At 39.1% G+C, this 26,337-nt stretch overlaps 1 protein-coding gene across 6 annotated transcripts in view; it reads left to right on the top strand.

Moving 5' to 3' along the window:
- slit2 (slit homolog 2 (Drosophila)) overlaps positions 1–26,048 on the top strand; it is a 113,270-nt gene extending 87,222 nt beyond the window's left edge. For 4 of the 6 annotated variants that reach the window (XM_028443599.1, XM_028443580.1, XM_028443590.1 and 1 more), the window contains 16 exons: positions 3,623–3,691; positions 3,909–3,980; positions 6,157–6,228; positions 6,357–6,428; positions 7,587–7,750; positions 10,762–10,886; positions 11,220–11,317; positions 16,208–16,347; positions 19,331–19,424; positions 19,634–19,771; positions 20,251–20,491; positions 21,495–21,625; positions 21,719–21,873; positions 22,677–23,031; positions 23,123–23,337; positions 24,262–26,048. In XM_028443599.1, coding sequence (XP_028299400.1) covers positions 3,623–3,691; positions 3,909–3,980; positions 6,157–6,228; positions 6,357–6,428; positions 7,587–7,750; positions 10,762–10,886; positions 11,220–11,317; positions 16,208–16,347; positions 19,331–19,424; positions 19,634–19,771; positions 20,251–20,491; positions 21,495–21,625; positions 21,719–21,873; positions 22,677–23,031; positions 23,123–23,337; positions 24,262–24,518 — 2,398 coding nt within the window. In that variant the 3' untranslated portion in view covers positions 24,519–26,048. Of the gene's footprint in view, positions 1–3,622; positions 3,692–3,908; positions 3,981–6,156; positions 6,229–6,356; positions 6,429–7,586; positions 7,751–10,761; positions 10,887–11,219; positions 11,318–16,207; positions 16,348–19,330; positions 19,425–19,633; positions 19,772–20,250; positions 20,492–21,494; positions 21,626–21,718; positions 21,874–22,676; positions 23,032–23,122; positions 23,338–23,528; positions 23,570–24,261 lie in introns of all 6 variants that reach the window. The other 2 variants (XM_028443616.1, XM_028443607.1) reach the window with 2 other exon arrangements.
- The last annotated feature ends 289 nt before the right edge of the window (positions 26,049–26,337 follow it).

Below are 26,337 nucleotides of genomic sequence, written 5' to 3'. Positions count from 1 at the left end.
ACAATAAAATATATAAATCCATCAGATATTATGTAATCCTGGGTCACTCTGTGGCACATTGGTTAGCATTGCTGCCTCTCAGTCAGTCAGACGACCAGACGTGATTGTGCAATACAAATCAAACCTCCTGATCCTTTTTCAACTATATTTTAAATCTAAATAGAATAAAAGTTTAATACAAGCTGGGAAAATAATAATAACTTCATTTGTGTAGCACTTTTCAATATGAATAACAAAGTGCTTTACAGCATAAAATATCAGCACACAGGGAAAATACGTACAAATTAAAACATTCCATTAACTTAAACATTACATTGTAAAAGTGTGTCTTGAGGAGCGAGGTAAAACGAGGAACAGACTCTGAAAGCCTGATTTCCTCTGGCAGATTGTTCCAGAGTCTAGGGGCCCTGATTGCAAAGGCCCTGTCGCCTTTTGTTGTCAGCCTTGACCTTGAAACAGCTAACATGACCTTACCAGCGGATCTCAGACTGCCAGCTGGTTTGTGTGAAGATAAAATGTTTGAAATATAGGCTGGGGCTAGCCCAAGTTTGGGCTTAAAAATAAATAAAATCATTTTAAAATGAATGAGCAGCCAGTGCAGGGATGCTAAAACAGGGCTGATGTGGTCACATTTTTACACTTAGTTAAAAGCCGAGCTGCAGCATTTTGGACTGAAGTGATTTCTGGCTGAGACAGGTGTATAAGCTATTACAATAGTCGAGGCGTGAAGAAATAAAAGCATGGATGAGTTTTTCCAAATCTGTGTTTGAGATGAAAGACTTGTTTCTCAAATGATAAAAACATGTCTGGACCACTTTTTTTACATACAGATCAAAGCTCAGATCATGGTCAAAAATGACTCCAACGGTTTTGGCTGAGGTGTTAAATCACCAAGGCTTTCCAAAATATTTTTTTTTTTTTGTAGATGGACATGACATCAGATTTTGACTGATTGAGTTGGAGAAAATTGTCTGACATCCAGTATTTTATTTCTGTGATACAGTTGTGGAGGGCTGCTATATTAGACTGATCACCGGGCTTAATTGGGACGAATAACTGTGTGTCGTCTGCATAACAGTGAAAATGGATGTTGTATTTTCGAATGACATCACCTAAAGGGAGCATGTAAATGGAAAAAAAATGTGGAGTTAAAAAGGGGTATGGATTTAAAAAAAGAAGCGTATACTTAGTCCTACTCTTTGTCAAACTTGTGCATAATTTGTTAATGTTTGTTTTGATTTTCTTGTATTTTTTTATATATACTGTATATTTTTATATACGATACGCGTTCGAAAAAAAGTTCACTCATTCATTCTAAATATAAAAATCTTGTATAAATCTGAGCATTACATTTGAAATTTAAAGTGTTAGAAATATAAAGGAGGATTAAACTGCCATGAAAAAGGCTTGTGAAACTGTTTTCTATTAAAATACCTTAATTTTGTCGGAAGCAGTTGGGTAAAACTCACCCGACTCACGATGGTCTAATGTAATCCCGGCTCACGTTCTGTATTAGTGGAGAGGAAAATACAACATATTCATTCATTCATTAATTATTGAAAAGTATTTTGTCTTTTTTAATCCATCTCTACTCTCTGCACACAAGAACCCATTTGCGTGCAGATGGTATTAATCCATCATCAGTGTCAGCCTCTGAATAATGAAACAAAGTCATTCCAGCTGACATCGGGTGTAAAGCGGGTCACCTCCTGGACAGGAAGCCAGTCGACTGCTGGTTCACTTAATTAGCTACAGATCATAGAATCATTTGTATAGTTGGGTAATTGTTATGACAGGTGCAGGTAAAAAACTTCAATCTTGTATGAAATGTTTCATACTGACGCACACTTTAGGATGTGTTCAGAAGGATTTATTTCAGAGGATTGTCCTCACGCAACAATTCTCACACAGATGTTTTAAAAACAGATGAGTTATAGCTCTATATTAAGCACTCAGCAGGAGTCTTGGTGGTGGTGAATATCCTTTCACTGTGTCACCGTGGGAACCACAGTTTGCCCAGTACTAACGAGAGGCTTAATTAATGTGCTGCATTAATAGCACCATGCTACAAAGTGAAAGTGAACCATGTGTATAATGTGTCTGTGTGAATGTAAGAAACAGAAGAAATGAACCTATGGGAGTAATAAACTCCAGTGTTTATTATTGCTGTGGCGTTAATGACTGCGCACACAGTTGGACATTTGGAATTTCCCTCATGGTTGGATTTTATCTTCTACATAGCTCACGTTTTTTCTACTTATTTTTATTGTCAGAGTTCTTAAACAGTTAGAAGGGCTTGGGTTGGCACTTTTGTTTCACAATACTATTGGACACATCACGTTTCCCACAGAAGACCCTCATTTATCAACCTTGCATGAAAATGGTTGTAAATCTGAGTGCCCATTTGGTCGTACGACAGGACCAATGTGTGATTCATGAAAAATTCTTATTTGACCAATCCCGGGGTACAAATGATCGGGTGTTGATAAATGCGGGAGTTGAATTCGATCGTCATGAACATGTTACGCCCTTATATCGTCCTGGTTCGGAGGCCAAGTCCACTGAGGTCAAACCAACACTGGCAAGAAAAAGAAAATTCTCACATCTGAGGTAGAGCAAAACAAAGATGTGCTTTTTGACAGTGTGAAAACTGGACTTAAAGGTATAGTTTTGCAGCATTCCCATGTTTACAGCATTTTACTGCTCCGTGTTTGTCCCTGTTGGGGACGCTCATTGGTGACGTCTGCCCCCCTGTGCGCGCTGTGTAATTTAACAGCAGAGACCCTGGCGAGACACACGGAAATATACCGTTTATGTCAGCATCAGTTGTCCGCATGCTTTTGGCAATAAATAACACATTAGAAGAAATGAACAAAACCCTTTAAAAAAGCCTTAAAAATGACATCGTCCTTTGACTGTTTATTTTGCCTTTAGCCAATTTCACCTATACACCATCATATTACTGATTAAAGACTGGAGCGCATTTGTAGAAGTTTAAGCTTTACATTTTAAAAGCATGAATGATGCACAGCAGCGTTCCCCCGGTCTAATACAATGCTGCACTCCCATGTGTGTGAGTGTGTGCACGCGGGGCTTTTAGGAAATTCAATTTATTTTGTTTAATTTATTTTAATGATCCATTTTGATCTGTTCTGAATGTGTGTCTGCTTATGCTCAAATGACAGCAGAGGTTTGTTTAATACTTATTTTCAGTCTCAGTCAGATTTTGCTGTGCTTAACCACAAATCCACACACTCAGATTTGCGTACACGAGGTCAGACCTGACGTGAGATCTGATCGTAGCGCACGCTCACGGCAAAATTGATTAATACCGAAGTTTGCGTGAATATGGTTGAACGCACATTGTACGCTCAGATCTGAACGTACAAACGGTTGATATATGAGGGCCACGATCTGGAACTTATTCCGGTGCAGGCATGGGTTTTCTACTGTAGGTGCTACCATTACTGTAAATCCTGCCTGCTAGGGTTAGGGTTCATGTTGGGCCTAAATATGGCAGCACGCTTAGTCACAGCAGCTCAAAATCAACTGTTTGTTTGTTTTATTGTATAATCTTAATAAAGTCAACTCTTATCTCTCTCCCTTTCTTTTCATCTCTCAGGTATTTGGACGGTAATCACTTCACTCAGGTTCCAGTGGAGCTTTCCGATTACAAACACTTAACTCTCATGTGAGTGTCCGCCACACAGCCTCTGATATCGCACGCAGATCAAACACACATACTTTTGTATGTTTGTTTTAAAAACTTGGCTTGTGTTTACTGCCTCTGAAGACCCAAACTAACAGGCGCTCTGTGTTAAAGTGTTTATGTGAACTGTGCATGTGTTTATGCTAGTCTTCACCGTGCTGCCTGTGTGTGTGTTTTGTACTTGTTGTTTTCTTTCCAGTGATTTGAGTAACAACCAGATCAGCACGTTGTCCAACCACAGCCTCAGTAACATGTCCGAGCTGCTTACCCTGTGAGTCTGGCTTTTACAGCAACGCCTTTGCAAGAAGTGTGGATATGTGTGTGTGTTCGTACAATTCACATGTTTGTGTGAAAATATCCTACATGTGTAGAGCTCATGTCCATGAGGTTATTTATCACATTCTTATTGTATTGTGTATGTATTTATATCATTTTAGGGGCATCAGTTAATTCTTAGACTTAAGTAAGTTTACTTACTTTATTTGCCTCAGAGTGATCACAAATTGACTGAGAGATTGAAATATTCACACAAAATGCCAAGTAGACTACCGTAATTTCCGGGCTATAAAGCGCACCGCTGTATTGACCGCATTCCAATAATTTAGCCATTTTCCAAGAAAAATCCCCACAAAGGCCACCCCGTCACATAGGCCGCACTCTATTGGCTGATGAAGAAGCCCTTCAGACGAGTCTGCCAATCAGAACGGGCATGTAGGCGGGCTGCTGTACTCAAGTTACGTTTCACAGAGATTTCCCAAGTTTCAACTGATAAGTTTCCTTCTCTACATGATGTTTCCTCCTCACTTCCCCATGTCTGCATATTAGTCAATTTACAGCTTTTTATGGTCACTTATTACTAGATCCAGACTCATACACCACTCCCTCTGCTCTCACATCGAGTCCGGACTATGAGTCAGAATATGGACGCGATCGCTTCTAAACAGATGCAACATGGATATTTGGCAATTTTATGCTGTTTATTGTTTCTTTATTTCATGCTGGCTGACTTTCACTGTAGATGGAGCGGAGATCAAAACAAAATCAAATCCGCTCCGTGACTGGTCTCACTCTTTCTCTCTCTGACAAAATTTCTTAGTGTCTTTGCCATAATGAGGGTGTGTGCATCGACAAAATGACTGATCAGAATGATTCGGTTTGAGCGCAAACGATTCATGTTAACAGTTTCCTTAGTCCACCTGGTCTAAAAATTAGCCACGTCACTGTTTAAGCCGAAGCATGGGAAAAAAGTAGCGGCTTGTAGTTTGAAAATGATGGTACTTTATTGACATGATGCTAAAGAATTGTAATCATCTTTACTTACCTTAACCAGAAGCGTGTTCAGATAATAAAACAAAAACAAAAACTGTAACGTAAAGATTTGTTCTCAATGAAGCAAAAATTAATAATAAGTGTTTACCTTTCCTGTAAAACCATGACATCATCAGGTAATGTCATACCCCAGATTTAGAAGGAAAGCATAATATAGAGTTTTCAGAGTTTTTGTGAGCTCTGGCGTAGGACGAATCATGGTCTTGGTTATAGCTAATCTAATACAGAAGATGTAGAGATGTTTTTTTCTTTTGTTTTTTAATAAATTATATTTTCATTCTATGAACAAACAACACAAAAGCTCACAAAAAGCATAATAGTGCTTTATACAGGTCCCAAAGCTACAGTATTCCCTTTGTTAGTAGTATTAATGCACAGAAAGCTATTACATTTGCATTTAGTGATGAGACAGGAACAAAATATTCACAACTAACAAATCCTTTAAAAAGAGTTAATGAAAATGTGGGTCCAACATATTGCGAACAGAGATCCCAGACTGTGTAGAATCAGCCCTTATGTGGAATAACTTGGAGAACTTGAAATGCAGCCCATAAGTACATACTGTATATAGAGCTGTGACTTTATATTTAGAGCCGCAGCATCAATCCAAAAAAAGGTTTTATCCTGGAGGCAAAAGGATGTTCTGATGACTCATCATGAGTCATCATTATGCACAGATAATGCTGGATATTTATTTGAATACATACAAACTGAAGTACTGATAATGAGCTTTAAAATGATCCATGAGATCTAATTTAGGCACTAATTGTTTTTTTACATTCATTTAGTAACATCCTTCTGCTTAGAATCAAACAAAAGCTGTGTGGAATACATCAATGAATTGTTTCTCTAATTTGAAGACTTGTTTTTTTTAACAGGGTTTGTTGTTTCTCAGCGGTCGGTTTAAAATGCAGATGAAAATCTTGTAAATTTTAACTTTAGGAAAGGGTTTCTTAGTGTTTGTGTAGGTGCATCTTGTGCGTGCGTGTGTGTTTTTTGCGGCTTTGCGTCTTCTCACAGTCTAATGAGGTTGTTAACATACTGTCCCACAGTGTTTCTGTATTTAAAAAACATCTGAAACTAAAATCTCTCCCTTTGTCGACACTTTGTGTGTGAAGAATTCTGAGCTACAACCGACTGCGCTGCATACCAGTTAGAGCGTTTGATGGACTCAAGTCTCTTCGTTTGCTGTGAGTATTTCACAAAAAAAGGGTCACTGCCATTACCACCTGATATGTTAGAGACACACTTATATATGAGAAAACAAAACCTTCTTAAAAGTGAACATTCCTTTGCTCTCTTCCTTACCTGCTGTCAGGTCTCTTCATGGTAACGACATATCACTCATTCCGGATGGAGCCTTCAAAGACCTCTCATCTCTTTCCCATCTGTAAGTAACACACGCAATCGCTTCAATTTAGTTCAGGTTATATCATTTCCATGCTTGGTTACTGTTATATTTATAATAACACTGTCATAACTTATGATATTGCCAACCTAAATAGCCATACGTTTGTATTTAGATATTTAGAATCGCAGCACTAAAAATAATTGTTGGCATTTTTTCAGTGCAGTAATAGTTTTTTTTTATTTTTTTATGGAGGTTCTAAGTGATCCTAGTAACTGTGATTTAATTATTTTCGCTTGTAAATGAGTGAGTATTAAAGCTGCAGTTTGCAGAATCCTCTCTCCACTCTGTTTTGAAACAAAAATTGAAATTCAACCTCCCTTACCGTTTGTGAGCGCTCTTAGCAACTTTTTTCTCAATATAGACCAGTGACAATTGTATGGACTTTATCTTGTGTTTTTGGAGATTCAGAGACTCTAACGTGAATACACGTATCACTCTGTAGTTAGTGCCCTCAGCAGCAGCTGCTGCCGTCGGCTCGTCCCCTCCAGAGATCACACATAGGGGGATGTGATCCCAGCTGCCTGCCGCTCTGAGCGAACTGATAACCATCACTGATAACCATCACCTTAAATAAGCTTCTCTTGGTTTACACGCGATTCATCCTGTCTGTTATCACTCTCTCTGACACCAGTGTGTGTGTGTGGTGCAGACCCTGCGTAGTCACTGAGGTCCGCAAGGACACAAAGCGAAAGCAGTCCGTTCCTCCTCAGTGTTTTGTTTCTCCACCTCGGTCTGCCTTTTTCCACTGGATTTGCCGTGTAACTGTTGTGTCTAACGCTGTTATGGAGACTTCTGATCGGACGTCCGTCATTACACTTTTACTACCGAGGGTACCTGAACATGTCTGACTTCAGATGAGCAGGCAATAGTAACGCCAAACACAGCTCATGGAGCACACGTCACGCTTCTGAATTTATAAATGTCATTTTACAGAGCCAGGCGAAGGAGATGAGATTCACTGTCCACTCAGAACACTTTGATTACAATACGCTCAAAGATGGTTATAGATTTTTGACCAAATGATGCCAAAAAAAGTTACATATTGCAGCTTTAAGTGTTTCATTGTGTGGAGTTAAATGAATGATAATTTGGACACAAACTTTACCTTTTTGTTTGCTCTCCACTATCGTCCTACAGAGCTCTGGGTGCAAACCCTCTTCACTGCGACTGCCACATGCAGTGGCTGTCCGACTGGGTCAAGAGTGGATACAAAGAGCCAGGCATCGCCCGCTGCACCGGGCCTGGTGACATGACTGACAAACTGCTCCTCACCACACCCTCCAAGAAGTTCACCTGCACAGGTAAACTAACACAGCAGCAAAGGAACGCAGTTATGTTATATTAAAGCAAATTACACACAACTGAAGAGACAGCAACAGGATGTAGAACTCACAAAATATTCATTTCTGCTCTCACAAATATGAACAAATCTTGTTTTTTATATTTGTAGCTTAATTATTCTCACTACGTATTGAGATAGTCTAAAAATAAAATTTAAAAATAATGCAAGGATATGATTGTTTAATTCCACAATCAAAAATCTAATAATTTTTTTTAATGCTTATCACGTGCACACCCAGTCAATCATAACATTATCATTGTCAATAAAACAGCTAAGTGGATGAACAACAAATTAATCTTCAAACTAGTATGTCAAGTTAAAGGTGCAGTCCGTGACTTTCAGATCCCTCCCTCCCCCTCCATCCACGCTGCTCTCCTGCCCTGCCTCCAAACGTTCCAAAGTCCCTCCCTCAGAGGAGCTAACAAGCTAACGTTAGTCCGACACCAACATCACAGTAATATAACATGCTGTGTTAAAAGCATATTACTGCAGCGCTTCTCTCTCTCTCAATGTGCACACACCTCAGCAGCAGCAGCAGCAACACCACAGTGTCACTTACAGCAGCCAAACGGAGGCTGCTACGCGCACACAAACAACACATGCACCACAGAGTTCTAGTGTAACAATTACGAATCAAACATATTGTAAATCACGCAGCAGTAATTACCTTTCAACCAGAAAAGTCACCAGTTCCATCTTCTGCTCCTCCAGACCATACACTGTAAAAACTGCGCTCCAGCCACTGGAAAGGGTTGGGGACTGTGAGCAACAGCTGTCAGACAGCCCATCAAACACAATCCTGGCTCTGATTGGTTCTTTTAGCTTGGTCGCGGTGCATTCTGGCGATCTGCCAAAGGCTGCAGGAGAAGCAGGGGGGACTCAATGAATCTGTTTTTTTCACACAAACTACTAGTTTGATGTAAAGCTGTCCTTACATAGCGACAGCTTTAGCAAATATGACAAAAAGTCACTTTTATAAGAGTTACGGACTGCACCTTTAAGGTTTTGTTTATTCAGGCAAGATATTTCTGGAAACCTTGTCTGATTAAACAAAACCTCAATTTAACATACTATTCTAAAAAAAAATACAAAATGAATCTCGCTGGAACTAAGCTTCAAACAGTTTATTAAGTCAGATCAAGAAAAATAGTAACGCTAAACTACTCAAAGAAACAAAAGGAACTGGAGACTCAAGCCTTACTGAACAAAAGTAGGCAGAATTCTCTGCCATTGCACTCAGTGTCCAACCGTTAACAGACAAATAGTCTTTGTCCTTTTTACCATGTGGGAAATAGCTGTACTGAACGAGATCACAGCTAACATGAACCATATCTAATATTAAGAGCTCATCGTGCTGTGGCAGTTGATTGAAGCTTCTGTAATGCTGCAATTTGAAGTGGGAAAACATAATTAAACAACAAAATCTCAACATAAAAACAAATGTAAAGGTAGTATTCACTTGGTGTTCACAACACAAATATCTAGCCCAGATGCTAGTCCAGAGATTTTCTCGTCATTTGTGTGCGAGTTTATTTCCACAAAAAGTCATCAATGAAACCAGAAAGACCAGTCTTGACTGTTTAAATCAAGTCTTTACTTTGAGCTTTTCTGCTCGGACCAGTGGTAATTGGACTATTCTTCAAATCTCATAGAAATAACGTAAAAATTGCAATCACATATTTTAGAACAGTAGTAAAGCTCTTTCTTAATAAATTGCAAAGAAAAAAACTATTTCTATTTTTTATGATTGAGAGACCAATTTTTTCCAATGACATTTATTGTTTATTTGATTTATTTGAATTTATAAACCTGCAGATTGTGACTCTAGCATCCCTACTGCTGGCTGTTAAATCATTTTTTTTGCTTAATTCACTCAATAACATGACTGAAACCTATTTTTGACCTAACCTAACTGACGCACTGTAGATGTCCCCGGGCCTTGTGGTTTTCTAGTGCCAGGTAAAGTATCCCATCATATCCCAGTAACCCTTCAATGGCTCCTAATCCCTTAGTTAGAGTCTACCCCCTGCCCAGTTTTCCCACTTCTCATTTGAACCCTGATCGCTCAAAGTCTCTGTGACTTCCTCTTGGCCCTTGTGTTTATTCCAGCTTTGTGCTTTTACTCCAGTGAATGTTGATGTTGGGGATATGTGTGTTTTCTGTAAAGAAAATGTCATGTCTCTTACGTACTCTGATGTAATATCTGCAAATCTTGTTTTTAAAATCTAAAAGTTAATGAGTAACTCAACCCCAAAACCACTCCTTTTTTCGCTGAATACAAATGTATTTTTATACTGTTAATATACAATGTATATAGATTTTCATCAAAGTGTGTCAAATTGGCTTATCATATTGGCATACCCTCTATGGGTTGAAACCAGACTATTACAATAGATTTTTGCTATTGGCTGAAAACTAGATCATGTGATGTTTTGGGACTATCTTGCGTCACAAACAAGAACTGTTAGCCCCGCCCCTTTTATAAAAACTAACACCTGTGGGCTCTACAATCTGTGGTGAGTAGGTTGGATTGAGAGAATAGTGAATAGAGAGGTATATTGAGTAATGAGTAGCTAGTTAACATAGCATAGATTGTTCATTGGAGATTTTATAGTATAGACTGGGCGTGTCTTAACTGCTCCAGGAGCCCCGCCCCTAATCAAGGCATTTTTTGGAATTTCCCTCCTATTGGCAGGTCAGGAGAAAGCAGGGGTTTAGTTACTCTCTAATTTATTTTGTAACTTACATTTTGTTAATTAATTCAAATCAAAGAACACTACAAAACAGACGGAAACACCAACAATTGATCTGCAGAAAAGCAGGCATTTGAACAAGGTTAATGCAGGTTCCTTTTGTTGCACAGCTGTCTGTAAGTGTCTGCAACTTTGTGTATTGTAGCCAGTTAAATGCATGGTAACATATGGATACATCTTATACGTGTGTGTGTGTGGGTGTGGGTGCATCTCACAGGCCCAGTGGATTTAAGTATCCAGGCCAAATGTGACCCATGCCTGTCCAACCCCTGCAAGAACGACGGCACGTGTACCAACGACCCTGTGCACTACTACCGCTGCAGCTGCCCTTATGGATACAAGGTACACACGGCACAGACAAAAAACTGCATTCTCTTCCACTCAATGTTCTTCCTAAACTCAAAGCAGAAGAAGTAGCTTTTCACTTGTCGCGCTAACATCAGCAGGATATAACTTGAGCAAATGGATACAGTACAAACTTACACATTCACCATGCATGCCAAGGTCGATCTCATTTCCACAATAGTCATTTGAATGCATTTGTGAAGTTTCTGGACGAGCGGAGCGTACAGATAAGTGAAAACTATTTCTCAGACAACTGATGCAACACAAAGCAATTATAGCAAGCTGCTGCCTATTTAAAGCCTATGGAAATGTGTTTGTGTTCATGTGCAGGGCCAAAACTGTGAGGAGCCCATTCACGCCTGCATCAGCAACCCATGCCACAATGGAGGAACCTGTCATCTTAAGGAAGGAGAAGGGGGGAACTTTTGGTGAGAGGCTTTTAGTGTATTCAGTCAATATTAGGGAAACTACTTTAAGTGTGTGTATACATAGTTCCCACATGACGTCACAACATATGGGCATTTCCTGACCCGGCGCCATTGCTGTGGGCAGCTGAAATGAGTTTAGCCTCTGTTTACAGCTAAAAGAGAACAATATGGTAATTTTGTGTTGGGTTAATGGTGCACTAATCGCCGCGATAGTTCAGTTAAACGTGAATTCTTTAGTAACGGAAGTCGGCAAGTCAGATCCCTAACTTTGGGATAAGAATTGGCTCTCAGGGCTTGGGTGCGAAGCGGGGCTGGGCTTGCGCCGCCACTACAGTCTATGGGCTGCTTCCCCCCTACTCCCTGGCCTTGTCGCCGTTGTCGGCTCCCTTCACCAGGGGTTGTAGCGGACGGGCAACCCAGCGTGTGCGGGGTGGTGTCGGGTGCCGGACAGAGGGAGCCAGGTCTCGGCGGCAGCGACTCTGGGCGCACCGGGCCCTTCTCGTGGATCTCCCCAGCTGCGGTGCCCGCCGGGGTCCCCCCTCCTCCCCTCCTATTGAAATCCATGGTACAAATTGCCCTGTTTATAGTTTTACATACCCTGCGTGTCATAAGCACTTTCGAATTTGCCGTCATGCTGTACAACTTTCACACAACCATTCACAAACTGGTTTTACTCCTTGAGTTATTTGAAAGCCTTTTACTCTTCCATAGGATAAGCACTTTAGGAACAAACCAGATAGTTTAGAATGTCTGTGTACGTTATAGCAGGAAGGTCTTTGTGGTCAGCGGTCATTTTGATTTGACAAACTTAGTACGGATTAATACTGATGCATTTCGTTTCGTCTCGTTTGTTTAACCAAACCATCTCTGTACCGTTATTGGGTGGTTTAACAGCCATTTGTGTTGGTTTTGTCTGACATTTTAACCGTCTTTTATGGAGTAGAATGTAGCTAAGCAGGTAAACAATACAGGCGTGCCTCTAAGCTTGCCCTCACAGATGGCGTCTCCGGGGAGGCCACGTGGGCTTTGGGATCTATGTATAGAGGCAGAACTCACCCTGTAAAATGTCTTTTATTGCTCTGGTGGAAGATTTCCTCAATGCGACACATGATGAAACTGAATAACGTTTAGGTTTTGTTACGAAAGCAAAACCTAAATGTTGATCATGACCCCCTCACTGTAAAAAGTATAGGATTTATCTTGCAGGGCGAGCACTGCTGCTAGCAGGATCTAATAATATTAATGTTTCATTCTTCCAATAATAATAAAATCTATCTTTATTAAATAGAAATAATATTTTTGTCAATGTTAAGATCTTAGCTTATCTCATGTTATATTGCCTTTTTGTAATGTTATTCTTTTCCCATTAATCTATAATGAACTATTTTCCTTTTTGTGCATTTTTCTTCGCTGGCTTTTATTTTGAAAAAAAAAAATCATTCTGTGAGAGCTCCTATAGTTTTTATTGCAGCTGTGCAACATATATAGACAAAGTGACTTTTATAGCCTTTGATTTCCTTTTTAGCTGCATCCATTTCTTTTTTTTTTTTTTTATTTCCTTAAAGCTCAGACTGTTTTTCTTTATTAGTTTAGTATCGACCTGTCCATGTAACACTTAAACACCTAAAACTTTAAAATTGTTCCCATTTTTAAAGCCCGCACAAACTATTGCAGCTCTGTGTTTCTGTCTTCATCCTCTTTGTCATTTTTTTTTTAAATTATTATTATCTTTCAATTCTTTCAATTACTTGTCTCCAGCAATATAATGAGATATTAATCCAACCGAGCGTGTGCTGCTTAAGTGCTCTTTATTAGGCCCTAATTCAGCACTCTGTGTGTATGTGGTTGCATCTGTGTGTGACCACGAATAAACCTTTATGGTGCATATTGAATTGCGCTCACTCGTATTAGAATAATGACGCTTAGCCTTGAATTTTATGAGCTGCACGCAAGAGCAGTTTGTGTGGCCCGGATTTGACCATCACCTTTAATAGGGGGGTGGCCATTGTTGGGGTCATTATTCTCTTCATTTGGCCTATTTGTTTTTTATGCGTACTTATTTTGGGTTGGAAACTAGGTTCAACCTGGTCTGACCATTCTTGCCGAAACTCCTTTTCTCAGACTGTTGTCAGGTAAAAGATGTTTTTTGTGGATTCTACACTAATTAACAGTCGGTCATGTTATCACACATGAACAAACAACCACAGGTACTGTCGGGTACTATCAATTTAGAGACTCAAATTAAGATAACATTTAAGCATTGCCACAATCTGGTTTTCCTCTAATGTGCTGCTGTGTATTTGGTCGGCCTTTATAATTATGCTCATCTTATCTACATGTAATTAACTGGTTTAATACTGAACCTTATTTATGCCCCTGACCAGAGGATGCCTTAGAACCAAAGTGGGGTACGGGTACCCCGAGGGGAACGCAAATTGTCATAGGGGGTACGTGAATGAAAATTAAAAACAATGACAACATTGGACTAGAATATAAAAAGGGCATTTAATGCTAATGCTAGGTTATTGTTATTGCTAGGTTAATGCTAATGCTAGGTTAAAGCTAATGCTAGGTCAGTGTTAATTCTAGGCTAATGCTAGGTTAATTCTATTGCTTTGTTAATGCTAGGTTAATTCTATTGCTTTGTTAATGCTAGGTTAATGTTATTGCTAGGTTAATGCTAATGGTAGGTTAAAGCTAATGCTAGGTCAGTGTTAATTCTAGGCTAATGCTAGCTTAATTCTATTGCTTTGTTAATGCTAGGTTAATGTTATTGCTAGTTTAATGCTATTGCTAGGCTAATGATAATGCTATGTTAAAGCTAATACTAGGTCAATATTAATGCTAGACTATTGTTATTGCTAGGCTAATGCTATTGCTGTGCTAATGTTAATGTTGATCCTAGGTTAATGCTATTGCTAGGCTAATGCTAGATAATGCTAATGCCAATGATAAGCTAATGCAATGCGACGTGGGCCAGCACCTGCATCCTCGCTTGCGTTTTCTTCAGGAAATGCAATTATTCTAGTTATTCTGATTATATATTATTCCTTAACATGATAGGTAAATCTCGCTGTAGGGCTACATTGTATATGACATAACATTATTATGTTTGTGTGCAAAAGCAGGGGGTACATGGCTTCAGGTTAAATGTCTGAAGGGGTACGGGATTGTGAAACTTTTGGGAAACAATGCTCGAGACCTTTTCGTTGTCTATCAATCCTGTCATGATCTTTTTTTTTTATAAACACAATACTACATAACATAAAATATTTTATAATGACATATTCAATAGCATTTAAGTTTTATTCATTTTGAATTAATATTCAGTCTGAAAAAGCTTTACAGAGAATCCATCACATATCAGGCAAATGACTACATACAGTATGATGCCATTATAAAACTAAAGACCCCAGTAGCTACAGTACATATGAGCAATATTACACTCGAGGTCGTGCTGTTGTGCTGAAATATCAGCACTGGTGTGCCGTAGATAATCACACCAGTGCTGATATTTCAGCACAACAGCACGACCTCGAGTGTGGTATTGCTTTTATACAATAGTTCTACAAGCGCGTTTGATTAGTTAACAGTAATAAGTGACAGGAGATTATGATTTGTTTGTTTATTTAATAATGTGGCTCCACCAACAAAATAGTTCCACAAGTGGAGAGAGCACAGTGTACTGCTGCGTAGTTAGATGTAACCATAATTAACAATATGTAGAATTAGATCAGCTGTACAGTGTAGTGATATGATCCGTAAGAAGTCCCGGTGCTGTTGTTACTCTATATCAGCACTCTTGGAATGTCTGTTGTCCAATGAAATTACTTGGTTGGAACTAACTGTTGTTTAGGAAACGATTGCACTTGAAATATGAACAGTTTTACACCTTCCACCTGGTTTTCACAGACTTGAATTGCGTGTCTGCTTGTGTGTAACCATATGTCTGAAATAGGATTGCTGTAAAGCAGTGATGGGCAACTCTATCACAGCAGGGACCACAAAAATGTGATTGTATCTGTTTCGAGGGTCACATGATCAACATTCATGTCAGCATTTGGAATAATGACAAATCAGAACATTAATACAGGGCAACAAAGGGTTTTTGTCTTTTTTGCCTTTGTGGTTTTGATGTCATTCTTTAGTCATTTTGTGTGTTTTTGTTACTTTTTTGTGTTCATTTTGTAATTAGTGTTTTTTCTGCATTTTTGTTGACGATTTGTGAGTTTTTGGGGTCCCTTTCTATTTTTGTTGTTTTCTGTATTTTCCTGTCATTTTGTGTCATTTGTTTTTCACTGCTTGTGTGTTTTTGGAGCTATTCTGTAATGTGTTGTTTTGTGTGTTTTTGTCATAATTTTTGCTTGTTTTAGTGGTTGTTGTGTCTGTCTTTGTTTTCATTTAAGTCATTTTGTGTTTTTTGGGAATTTTTGTGTGTACTTTGTGCATTTTTGTGTTTTTGGAGTTATTTTGTGTTTCATGTTGGGCTTCATATTCCTTCCAACTTCTTGAATTCCAATTTTTGGGGATTTGCTTTGAGGCCGCAAAAAATTAGACTGAGGGCCAAATTTGGGGACCATTTCTCTAAGTGACGTTTATTTGAGTGGGACAGTGTGTATTATTGTACAGCCAAAGTTGTTAATACACCAGATTTAGCTAAATGCTCATTTCCATCTGTAGTCCCATGGTACAATCATTTGGTCATGGTTGACCATGTTAGGCGAAACGCTCCGTAGCAGCTGAGGTCAAATTAACGCAGATCTGTATTTTTGCTGTTCAACTTGCTGTTAATTGACAATAAAGCATCTTTACCATAATGATTGTAATATTTTGGGGTTTTAGTCTCATGTGTTAATGTAATATGATCTGTATGTATTTGCTTGATCTCAGGTGTGTGTGTCCAGAGGGTTTTGAGGGGGATGCATGTGAGATCAACATCGATGACTGTGAGGACAACGACTGTGAAAACAACTCCACCTGCGTTGACGGGATCAACAACTACACATGCATGTGCTCTCCTGAATACACAGGTAACACTAGCTACATGCTTTCTTAGGTATAGGTGGAATTTAAACCCCTTATTGGTCTTCTTTTTTTTATTATCTTTTGATAATTAATTATTTAAAATCTCTAAAATCTATGCATATATTTATTTATTTGTAATATTTATTAGGGTTTTTTTCCACTCTTTGGGTTTACTCATATTTTTATAACAAGAGGGCTGAAGAGCATTAAATGGCATTTGGTCTGAATACTGGAATATTTGTTCCTAAAAAACACGCCATCCCATGTGTTTGTCTTTACGTTGAGTGTAACTGCATTCTGTAGCACTTTTTTTTGTTATATTTATTCACCCATGGGCTAAAAAAAAAAAAAAATCAGAGCGTCCAGAAAAAAAAGATCTGGAAATTCATTCCATTGCTCTCATGTAAAGGAGGATCCAGAGCTGCACATGATTATTTTAAGTTATTATAGAAGTTACTTTGTCAGATGCCAGGAATGATTTCAACTGGTTTTCATCGGTGGCAGAGGGGATCATTGTGCGATGGCGCGTTGACTGACCTTGGACTCCTCACGGCCTGCTCTGTTTTGTTGCTTCAGATATTCTTTTCTGCAGTACTTGATCTGACTAACCTTGGCCTGTTGCTACTTGTTTGTCTGCTTTTGCCCTGTGCTAATCATCTCTGACTGCTAACGCCGGTGGTGGTGTTCTCTTTCTCAATTTCCGTGTTTCGCTGTCCTGGGTCTTTTCTCCCTTTCTCGCTCTGCTTTCTTTCATCTGTCATTTCTTTTGTGGTTGCAGCTGCTACCAATGAGGTGGAGAGAGGTTAGTCTCTTCTTGGCTCTCCTTTCTGTCTCTCTCTCCTTCCCTCTGTCCCCAATGTCTCATTTCCTATACTCCCACCTGACCTTTTTCTGTTCCATCCTGCTCCTTGTCTGCAGTGCATGGCTTCAATGTACACTAAATGTGCTTATGCTACTTGCTGCATCATGCATACATGCGGGCGGGACAGGAATTTCCTCACAATAGAAGACCTCGAGATTTTATTCCAACTTAACCAAAGTTGGACATTCAATGCTGATATTTATCAAATGTATGTCCGTTATTCCAGTAAATGCCAGATCTGTTTTCTGTATAATAAACTTATTTTGATGTAAAATCAGTAGGTTGATATTGAAGGCATGAGGAACAGTGAAATCAAGTTTGATCTGAATTTTGGGAAGAGGGTCCCATTGTTTCAAGTTTTATTGACCGATATGATGTTTTGTTGGCTACTATAATCTACTGTACACACAAATACAACACAAAAAACACTGCTTTGTTAGCCATTAGCAATAGATATGTATAGTTTGGAAGAAAGGTTTGACATTAAAAACCTATGCTAGCATAACAAGAACAACAAGAAGAAGAAGACACAAAATGAAGACAGTAATTGATAAATAATAATTGGTAATTTACTTTATATTAAAGGGCTTAAGTACGTCCAAAGAGGCTCTACATTGTCAGACAAATTATCTGCAAGCCATCCACGTCTTAGTAGAGCTGGGCAAAAAATCGATTTAATCGATTAATCGAATTTGTAGATAAAAACCATTTTTATTTTGCAAATTCGAGTTAAAAAAAAATAATTATATATATATATAATATGTGTGTGTTATTTTTTTAATTATTATTATTATTTTCCCACCACAGTTTTTTTGGACTTTTTCGCGTTCCGATGTGAGCCAGCCCCCTCTTTGTTTACATTTGTTTACCCTTTGAGTAGGCTATATGTGTGCCACAGGCAAGAGTTTATTATTTTTTTAATTGTAATGTTATATGTTATAGAATATGTAGTTATCTGATTTATTAATCAGAAAATTGAAGCTACTTTGAAGTTACTGTTGCACTTTAGCTTAAACCTGGATTAAAGATTGAAATTGTTAAATGACAGAGCCTCATTTACTTTTTATTTTGGGATTGTTTTATACATTTTAACTCTTGAGGACAATCACAGCAATAAAGTTGCACTTTTGACAATATATCTGATGTCTGCAGTCATTTTTAAGTGCATTAAACGAAACTCGCCCAGCCCTATTTGTTAGATAAAGCAGGACCTCCACTTTCATTTTACTGCTTTAAAAACTAACCTTTGATGCTCTTATAATTGTTAACACATGATGTTTTCACTCTTTACTAATGTGGTGATGGGCAAAGATTTTCTTTCAAAACAAGTTTGGTTTGAAAAGTTTTTACTTCTAAGACGTTGAGTGAGCCATCTATATCAAGTACAGTATTTAAAATTAAACTGAAAATAACTAAAGACTCTAGAACAGGCTTTGAATATGACTTAACACTATAATCACATTCAAATTCTGTTTGCCTTTCATTATTATGCAAAAGTAAAGATTTAATAAAAATGATACATGAAACCAGATTATTCCGTAATACAAGTATTTCTGCAGAATACTTTATATGATTAAGTCAACATAGTAGTTTATAAAAATATGAACATTTCCCAGAATGACCATTTCACACTGACACAATCCTGTGAACAAATACACACCCCATACTTGACCTCACATGGAGGATTTATTTACGTTCATTATTCCCAGAGTGCATTACAAGGTAATGATAAGGTATTCCTTAGAGTTTCAGCGTTTTGGGAGCATGAGGATTCACTTGGGAGTATCATCAGGAACATGACATTCCCAGAGATGAGTTCATTTGTCAGACCACATTGTTGGTCCCGACCACAAGGGAGTCATTCATCATCCGAGCACACAACCATGCAGCACATAGTCACGCAGATACACACATGCATGTTAGCACAAAGGCATGCACCGACACACACACAGCCACACACACACAAACGTGCACTTACCCACGCACGCGCACAGCCACACTTGTTTTTAGTGAATGCAGCAAAATACAAGTGCAAGGTTCAGATAAAGAGACAATACACTATGTAAGCAAATTATGTTAACATAGTAACGTGTGTGTGTGCGCGTATGTGTGTGTTTTTTTTTTAGGTGAGCTGTGCGAGGAGAAACTGGACTTCTGTGCCGCAGAGCTTAACCCATGTCAGCACGATTCAAAATGCATTTTGACCCCTCAGGGATATAAGTGAGTAAATACACACTAGCACACACACACACACACGCACTTACCACTCAGCATGTACCTGTGCCTTCAGCTGCCTACATCCTGATCTTTAGCCTTTGAGAACATACAACCTATGACTAAACAAACTGACCCAGACCTGTGTTAGTTTAAAAATCATGACAACCTTTCAGTCACGTTATGTTTCTACGTGTTTGTCTTTGTCCTCTAAGGTGCGAGTGCACTCCGGGCTACGTCGGTGAGCACTGTGAGTTGGACTTTGATGACTGTGATGACAACAAGTGTCAGAACGGAGGTCAGTGCATTGATGCCCTGAATGGATATACCTGCGTCTGTCCTGAGGGATACAGGTGAGCTGCAGGTCATCAGGGTTATTATTACACATTTATTACAATTGTCCTGGTTGATTGCAGATAGTTTCTGAATCAGATTGTATGCAAATGTTTTCTGTGCAGCAATAAAAAATCATGTCCACACAACTGAAGCCTGAATGCATTCATGCGCATTCCTAAAATACAGTCTGATACTATAGGAGCTCCACCTTGTGGTCATTGTTTTTAGCTGTAATGGTCACAGTAATTCACCAGGAATAGCGACACATTCTAGTTTTATTTCACTCATTCATTTTGAATTTTATGTTGCCTTTAGAGAAAAGTGTTTCTACAACATTCTAATATTATATATATTTAAACTTTGGTCAAAAAAAAAGCTGAAAAAGGAAAACATGTTCCTACTGAAAGACAATTAAAATACTGTAGCTTTAAGCTGCATTGTGTAGTATTCAGGTTTTAACTGTCCCCAACATAAACATTGTGTTTATTTGTCACAGTGGGTTATTCTGTGAGTTCTCGCCACCGATGGTCCTTCCTCGCACCAGCCCGTGTGACAACCATGACTGCTTTAACGGAGCACAGTGCGTTGTCATGGGAACTGACCCCCGCTGCCAGTGTCTGCAGGGGTACGAGGGCGAGCACTGCCAGACTCTCGTCAGTGTCAACTTTATCGACCGTGAATCTTACCTGCAGCTGCCCTCCAGCCTCCTCTCCCCACAGACCAACATCAGCCTGCAGGTCAGTCATCTGCTGTGGGTCTCATTTTGAATATGGTTCATGCACCTTTTGGGAAATTAACACAATGTTTTGATTTTAAAAGAACCTCCTTAATTGAGTTTAAAAAAACTGTAAGAAATAAATAGATTAAAAATAAAGATATTATTTCTCAGTTAACCAAAGGTATTTAGTTCTATTTCAGTGATTAGTCATCATGTTCAGATAATGGGTTAAAATGATGATTCACCTTCTTGCCTTTTAGAAATAGAAGACAAAATAAAGGGTAAAAACCTACATTAACAAAGTTTATATAGGTTGTCTACAAGAAAATAATGAAGAAACAATTCAGGTGCTTTGCTTCCTTCTGTTCCTTCTCAGACTAATGTAGATACGTGTTGACATATGTGTGTATGTGCATTTGGTTGTTTATTAATGAAATACTGATCTAAGATATATATATATATATAAGATGTTTAACATGCATATGAACTGTGTCGACCCTGATGGGTTCTATTTATGTTGTTTTTTTAAATTCATTTTAGAGTTAGAATTATCGTAATTCCATGTGTTTGTGTGATGTTGTTGGGGTTTTTTGTGGATTGTTTGCGTGGGGTATTTTTTTATTGTTAGGTTTTAATGATATAAAGCACTTTGAATTATATTTTATGTATGAAAAGCTCTCTATAAATAAAGTTTGATTTGATAAATAAAGATAAAATCAAACAATTCAGGTGGTGGGAAAACTAAAAAATACAGGAAATGACACCAATTCACTATAAACACATAGAAAGGCATTAGATAATGTCACAGATAAAGAATATTGTGAACACCTTGGTAGAGCCAGAGCTGCATGAACACGAAGATAAAAACGTGATAAGACACACAACCAAAGAAAAGCAGGGAGAAGCCTGAGCTTCAACAACAAAATGTTTACTTTGTTTGAGAAATGTACAAAGGAGTTTGAAAAGTCACGCTTCACAGGAAATGAGGTCATTAAGCAGACATGCTGCTGCTGTGCTTTTAGATTGCCACGGATGAAGACAGTGGTGTGCTGTTGTATAAGGGCGACTATGATCACATCGCCATGGAGCTGTACCGAGGACGTCTCAGGGTCAGCTACGACACCGGATCGTATCCTCCCTCTGCTATCTACAGGTACACACACACACACACTCCCATCCAGCTGTACAAGTACCGATACCATCCCTCAAATGATGAATGATTGAGTTTCTCCATCCTCTCTGACAGTGTGGAGACAGTAAATGATGGCACATTCCATGCTGTGGAGTTAGTAGCTTCAGACCAGACTTTGTCTCTGTCCATTGACGGCGGGACTCCAAAATCTATCAACTCCATCAACAAACAGTCCACTCTCAACATAGACTCTCCACTGTACCTTGGAGGTAAAGACAAAAAAGAATTCATCAGCTTTTGCTATTGAATAATTCCTATTTTAGATCATTATCATTACTGTTTTAAAATATGTAATTTTAACATTTTATGTTTCTTTTTATGAATTTTGAACAATAGTTAAAAATGTTTACCTTTATCGATAAAGGTTTTATTTTTGACCCACTATGTTGAACTTTTGTTGGGATGGAGAGGGGGGCCTGAAAATGTAGGTAAGACTTTACTTAAAGATTTATACATAAGGCTGACATTACGCTGTCATTATCTGTCATTAGCATGAATAAGGTGTCATGAAGGCTGTCATTAAGTGTCATTCACTAAATTATGACAACTTTGGAGCTATGTTTGCGTTTTTTGGTTTAGGTGGAGGGATCTAGTGGGGTTAGGTAGGGTTGGGGCTTGGGTTCGGGGTCGATCCCAGTCTATGTGTGGCCACTGGGAGCCAAGTTGCTCCCAGTTGCCTTGCATGGCAGCTCTGTCCCATTGGTGTGTGAATGTGAATGAGCGAATATGTAAAGCACTTTGTGACCTCTGTCTATGAAAGGTGCTATAGAAATAAACATTACTTACTTACTTACTAATAATGACAGAATATATAATAAAACTTCAAATAAAGTGTTACCAAAATGTTTCATTCATCAAAGGGGGGGCAATCAAAAAAGCTTTGCAGCCTTTTATTTATTCAAAATTAAGCCAATTTAGATATAGGGACGTCCTGGAGTCATTTTATCTTAAGAAGGAGCGTATGTCGTAAAAAGAAACTCAACCCTTATGAAACTTTGGTGTCTTTGTGAAGGGATGCCAGAGCGAGCGTCGGCCTCTGGGGGTCTGTCGGCCCTGCAGCACAGCTCTGGTGGCCGTAATGGCAGCAGCTTCCACGGATGCCTGCGTAATCTCTACATCAATGGGAAGCTCCAGGACCTGGGAGCTGGCCTGGACTCTGATGCTCTGACATCCAAGAATTCACAAAGCACTGCTACACAGAGGCTGGGCAAAGGGGTGGAGGCCGGGTGCCAGCCGTGTCAGAGAGGCGCCTGTGCCCAAGGTGACTGTTACCCAACGGGTCATCGAGGCTTCAGCTGCACCTGCCATCCAGGATGGACGGGAACACTGTGCGACCAACAAGTTAGCAGTCCCTGTGATGGCAACAAGTGAGGCTTTGGAATCAGACTTGGAAAATCTTGAGTCCAAAGAGACATTAAACATCATTTTGGGCATTTTTTTATTGATGTGTCCTTGTAGGTGTATCCATGGTACCTGCCTCCCCATCAACTCCTACTCGTACTCCTGCCGCTGTCATCCTGGCTTTGTCGGTGTTCTCTGTGATGAGCACGACCAGGATGCTGCTAATCCCTGTACCGTGGCTCAGTGCAAGCATGGCAAGTGTAGAGTGTCGGGTCTGGGAAAGGCATACTGTGAGTGCAATAGTGGATACACGGGAGAAGCCTGTGACAGAGGTGAGAGAAGCATTGGTTTTGTTTGTTGTTTGTTAGTTTTTGCAAGCTTCTAAATCTGATGCATGTTGCTTTGCTAACAATCGTCTTCTCGGTTTCTACTTCCTGTTGAACTAATAAATCTCTCGTGTCTGTCTAACAGCGTTTTACGTCCCTTCACTAACATTTCTAACCCGTTGCTTTTCTAACTCAAGCTGCTCCTGACCTTCTACCCAATCCTACACGGGTAACTCAGGTGAGATTTGTTTGTTGTACATCTTTTTCACATTTCTCCAACATGACTTAACCTTAATCTAACCTCTTCTTTTTTTTATTGGCACCATCATTTCTACCCATCTCTCCATTTCTATACTGTATGCCATGTTTTATCCAGCCTTGTGACAAAATACCAACTCAGCCTACACAGAACTAAAAGCAATGTAGTGCAGATATATAATACAATCACAGCTAAGAAGAGTCACATTTGAAGAAACTACTAGCATGTTTAGAAAAAAAGAAAAATAAATAGACATGAAAAACCCACAAGACATTTTCCTGCTAGCGCGATCAGAATATTGACTAAAAACCACCCAGTGAATGTTAGAACATTTGTTATTTCTTGATCATTATTATAAAAGTATATGTTTAGCCAATGCTAGTTATTGAGAAAGAAGTGAATTTAATTGTTAGATACAACATTATTTGGATTCTTGATTTGCTTCGAGAAAAGATGCTTTGAATTAGAAATTCAAATTAGAAATGTGAAGCTTTTAGACCACGTTTAGACCAAATGTGTTGGTTAATCATAGTTATTTGTGAGTTCTCATTTTTTCTTAACACTGCAGGGTTGAAAGGGTTAAAGGGTTAAAATAAATGTAGCACTTAAAAAAAAGTGTAACAAAGGTATTATATAAACTAAATGAAATCCGATCACTTTGTGTGCTACAGAGGTGGCCTGCCGAGGGGAACGGGTCCGAGATGTCTACCAGAGACAGCAAGGCTACGCGGCGTGCCAAACCCAGGAGAAGGTCTCCCGTTTAGAGTGCCGGGGCAGCTGCCAGGGGGGCCCAGAAGGACAGGTGACCTGCTGCACCCCCCTCCGCAGCAAACGCAGGAAATACACCTTCCAGTGCACAGATGGCTCCTCCTTTGTCCAGGAGGTGGAGAAAGTAGTCAAGTGCGGCTGTACAAAGTGTTCCTCATAAAACAAAAAGAAGAACAAAAAGACAGACTTCCTCCTCTCCAGATATGTTTGGTGTTCCTTCCGCCCGCCTTACTTGACCCTCGTCTACTGTGCCCTCAGAGGAAACACCCCACTGTACTCCCTTCTCCCTGTTTTTTTAAACACCTAGAAAAAGTTTTTTAAAAAGAAAAAAAAAAAAAAGCAGAGAAACGACTTTGGAAAGTTTCTTTTCTTGTCAGTGCTGGACTGATGATCGATGCTTCCTCGGTGGGGACGTTGAATTGTATTGTAAAGTACAACAAAAAAAAAAACAGACTTATTTTTTATTATGAAGTGGAGAAAAAGACAAAAACAAGAGCTGAATCTTCCTTTTATCTGCTTCTTTTTGTTGGTCCTCGTGACTCCAGTGGTGTGCCACACTATCTCGTCCTTGGAGGACTGACGGTTCAGTGACGGCTGGTGGCCTCCCATAGACTTCCTGCACCCTGTCTGTGAGTCGTGTACATTGTAGGAGTAACCCTAACTGGTAGTACCACAGACTCACCACTAAGAGGAGCTGCATTGAGTGCATGGGAGAGGGCGAGCAGAGCTAACCCTTGTAAACACACCAATGATCCACTGTAGACCCTGCAGTCCTCAGCATTGAGACTGTGAGCATGATGCTACACACACACACACAGACACACACACACGCACACAGTCACAGTCGTGCTATTTTATACAGCTACTGATCAACACACAAATACGCTCACCGGTGGACTTCAACTTGTTACCTGCCAGAATAAATACAGTACTCACTGTTATTTACTCCCCCCAGTCAATGACAAGTATTTATTGTATCATAAATACCTGTGTTTACTCAGTAGACCCCCATATATCAATCGATTCTTTTAATATATATTAATTTATATTTGTCCTTATTTTTGTATTAAAAAGACATAATCTGTCAAGATAGCGGAACTAACAAAAAAGGTGTCATTTATTTTGGTTGAAGAGAAGTTGTTTTTGATCACTGAATCTATTGTGCTTGCCAGAGACCTTAGTTACATTTTAATCTGCAAATGTGAGGTGAAGACATTGTATATTTTTGTCGCGTTTCTCGAGAGTTTGTACTGTGCCATTACCAGAAGGTCTTTATATTAGAGTATAAATGTATAGATAATTTCCCTACCTATGTATTTCACACGCAGACCTTGTGAGTAGCATTGACCCAAGACGATGCCTAGAACTGTTTTTACCTTTTTAACAAATTTATGCTTAAAAGAATACTGTGACTTTTTTCTAAATGAAACTACTTTCTTAGCCCCTTGGTCTCCAATGTTAACATGTTGCTGCTAAGTTTTTGTACCGTAGACTTGGATCCTGATCTGTATGTTATATAGAACATCCCGCTCCTACTTTACAGGAGGGTACCTTGTGTAACAGATAAATATGTCCCCTCTGCTCCCAACTCTACACATGTTCATTGTGCTTTAAAATCCCCTCCATCCATCCCCAGACTAATGTCCACCCCTTGACTGATGTTCGTTATTAAACACAATATTTACCTCGAGCCTCTCATCTTTGCCTTTTTGTTGAAAATTCAAAAAGCAGTATTTTTAGGTTCAGCATCTATCCATCTTTTCATTTTTTATACCCACCTACTCTGATCACAGAACACAAAGGTCAAGGCACATTTTGGACAGATTGGCTCTTCTTAAAATTCAGAGCGGCAACACATAGGTCCTAATTTACCAAAGGTTCACGGCCATAAAATCTAGACAGCATGTGCAAAAACATGTTGTTGTTGCTCAGCTAACCTAGTGCAGCAAAGATCATGTCAGTCAAATGGGCAAAATGGC

The sequence above is a fragment of the Gouania willdenowi genome, chromosome 1 (assembly GCF_900634775.1).
Source record: "Gouania willdenowi chromosome 1, fGouWil2.1, whole genome shotgun sequence".
Classification (NCBI taxonomy): Eukaryota; Metazoa; Chordata; class Actinopteri; order Blenniiformes; family Gobiesocidae; genus Gouania; species Gouania willdenowi.
This window is presented reverse-complemented; position numbering and strand designations above follow the sequence as displayed.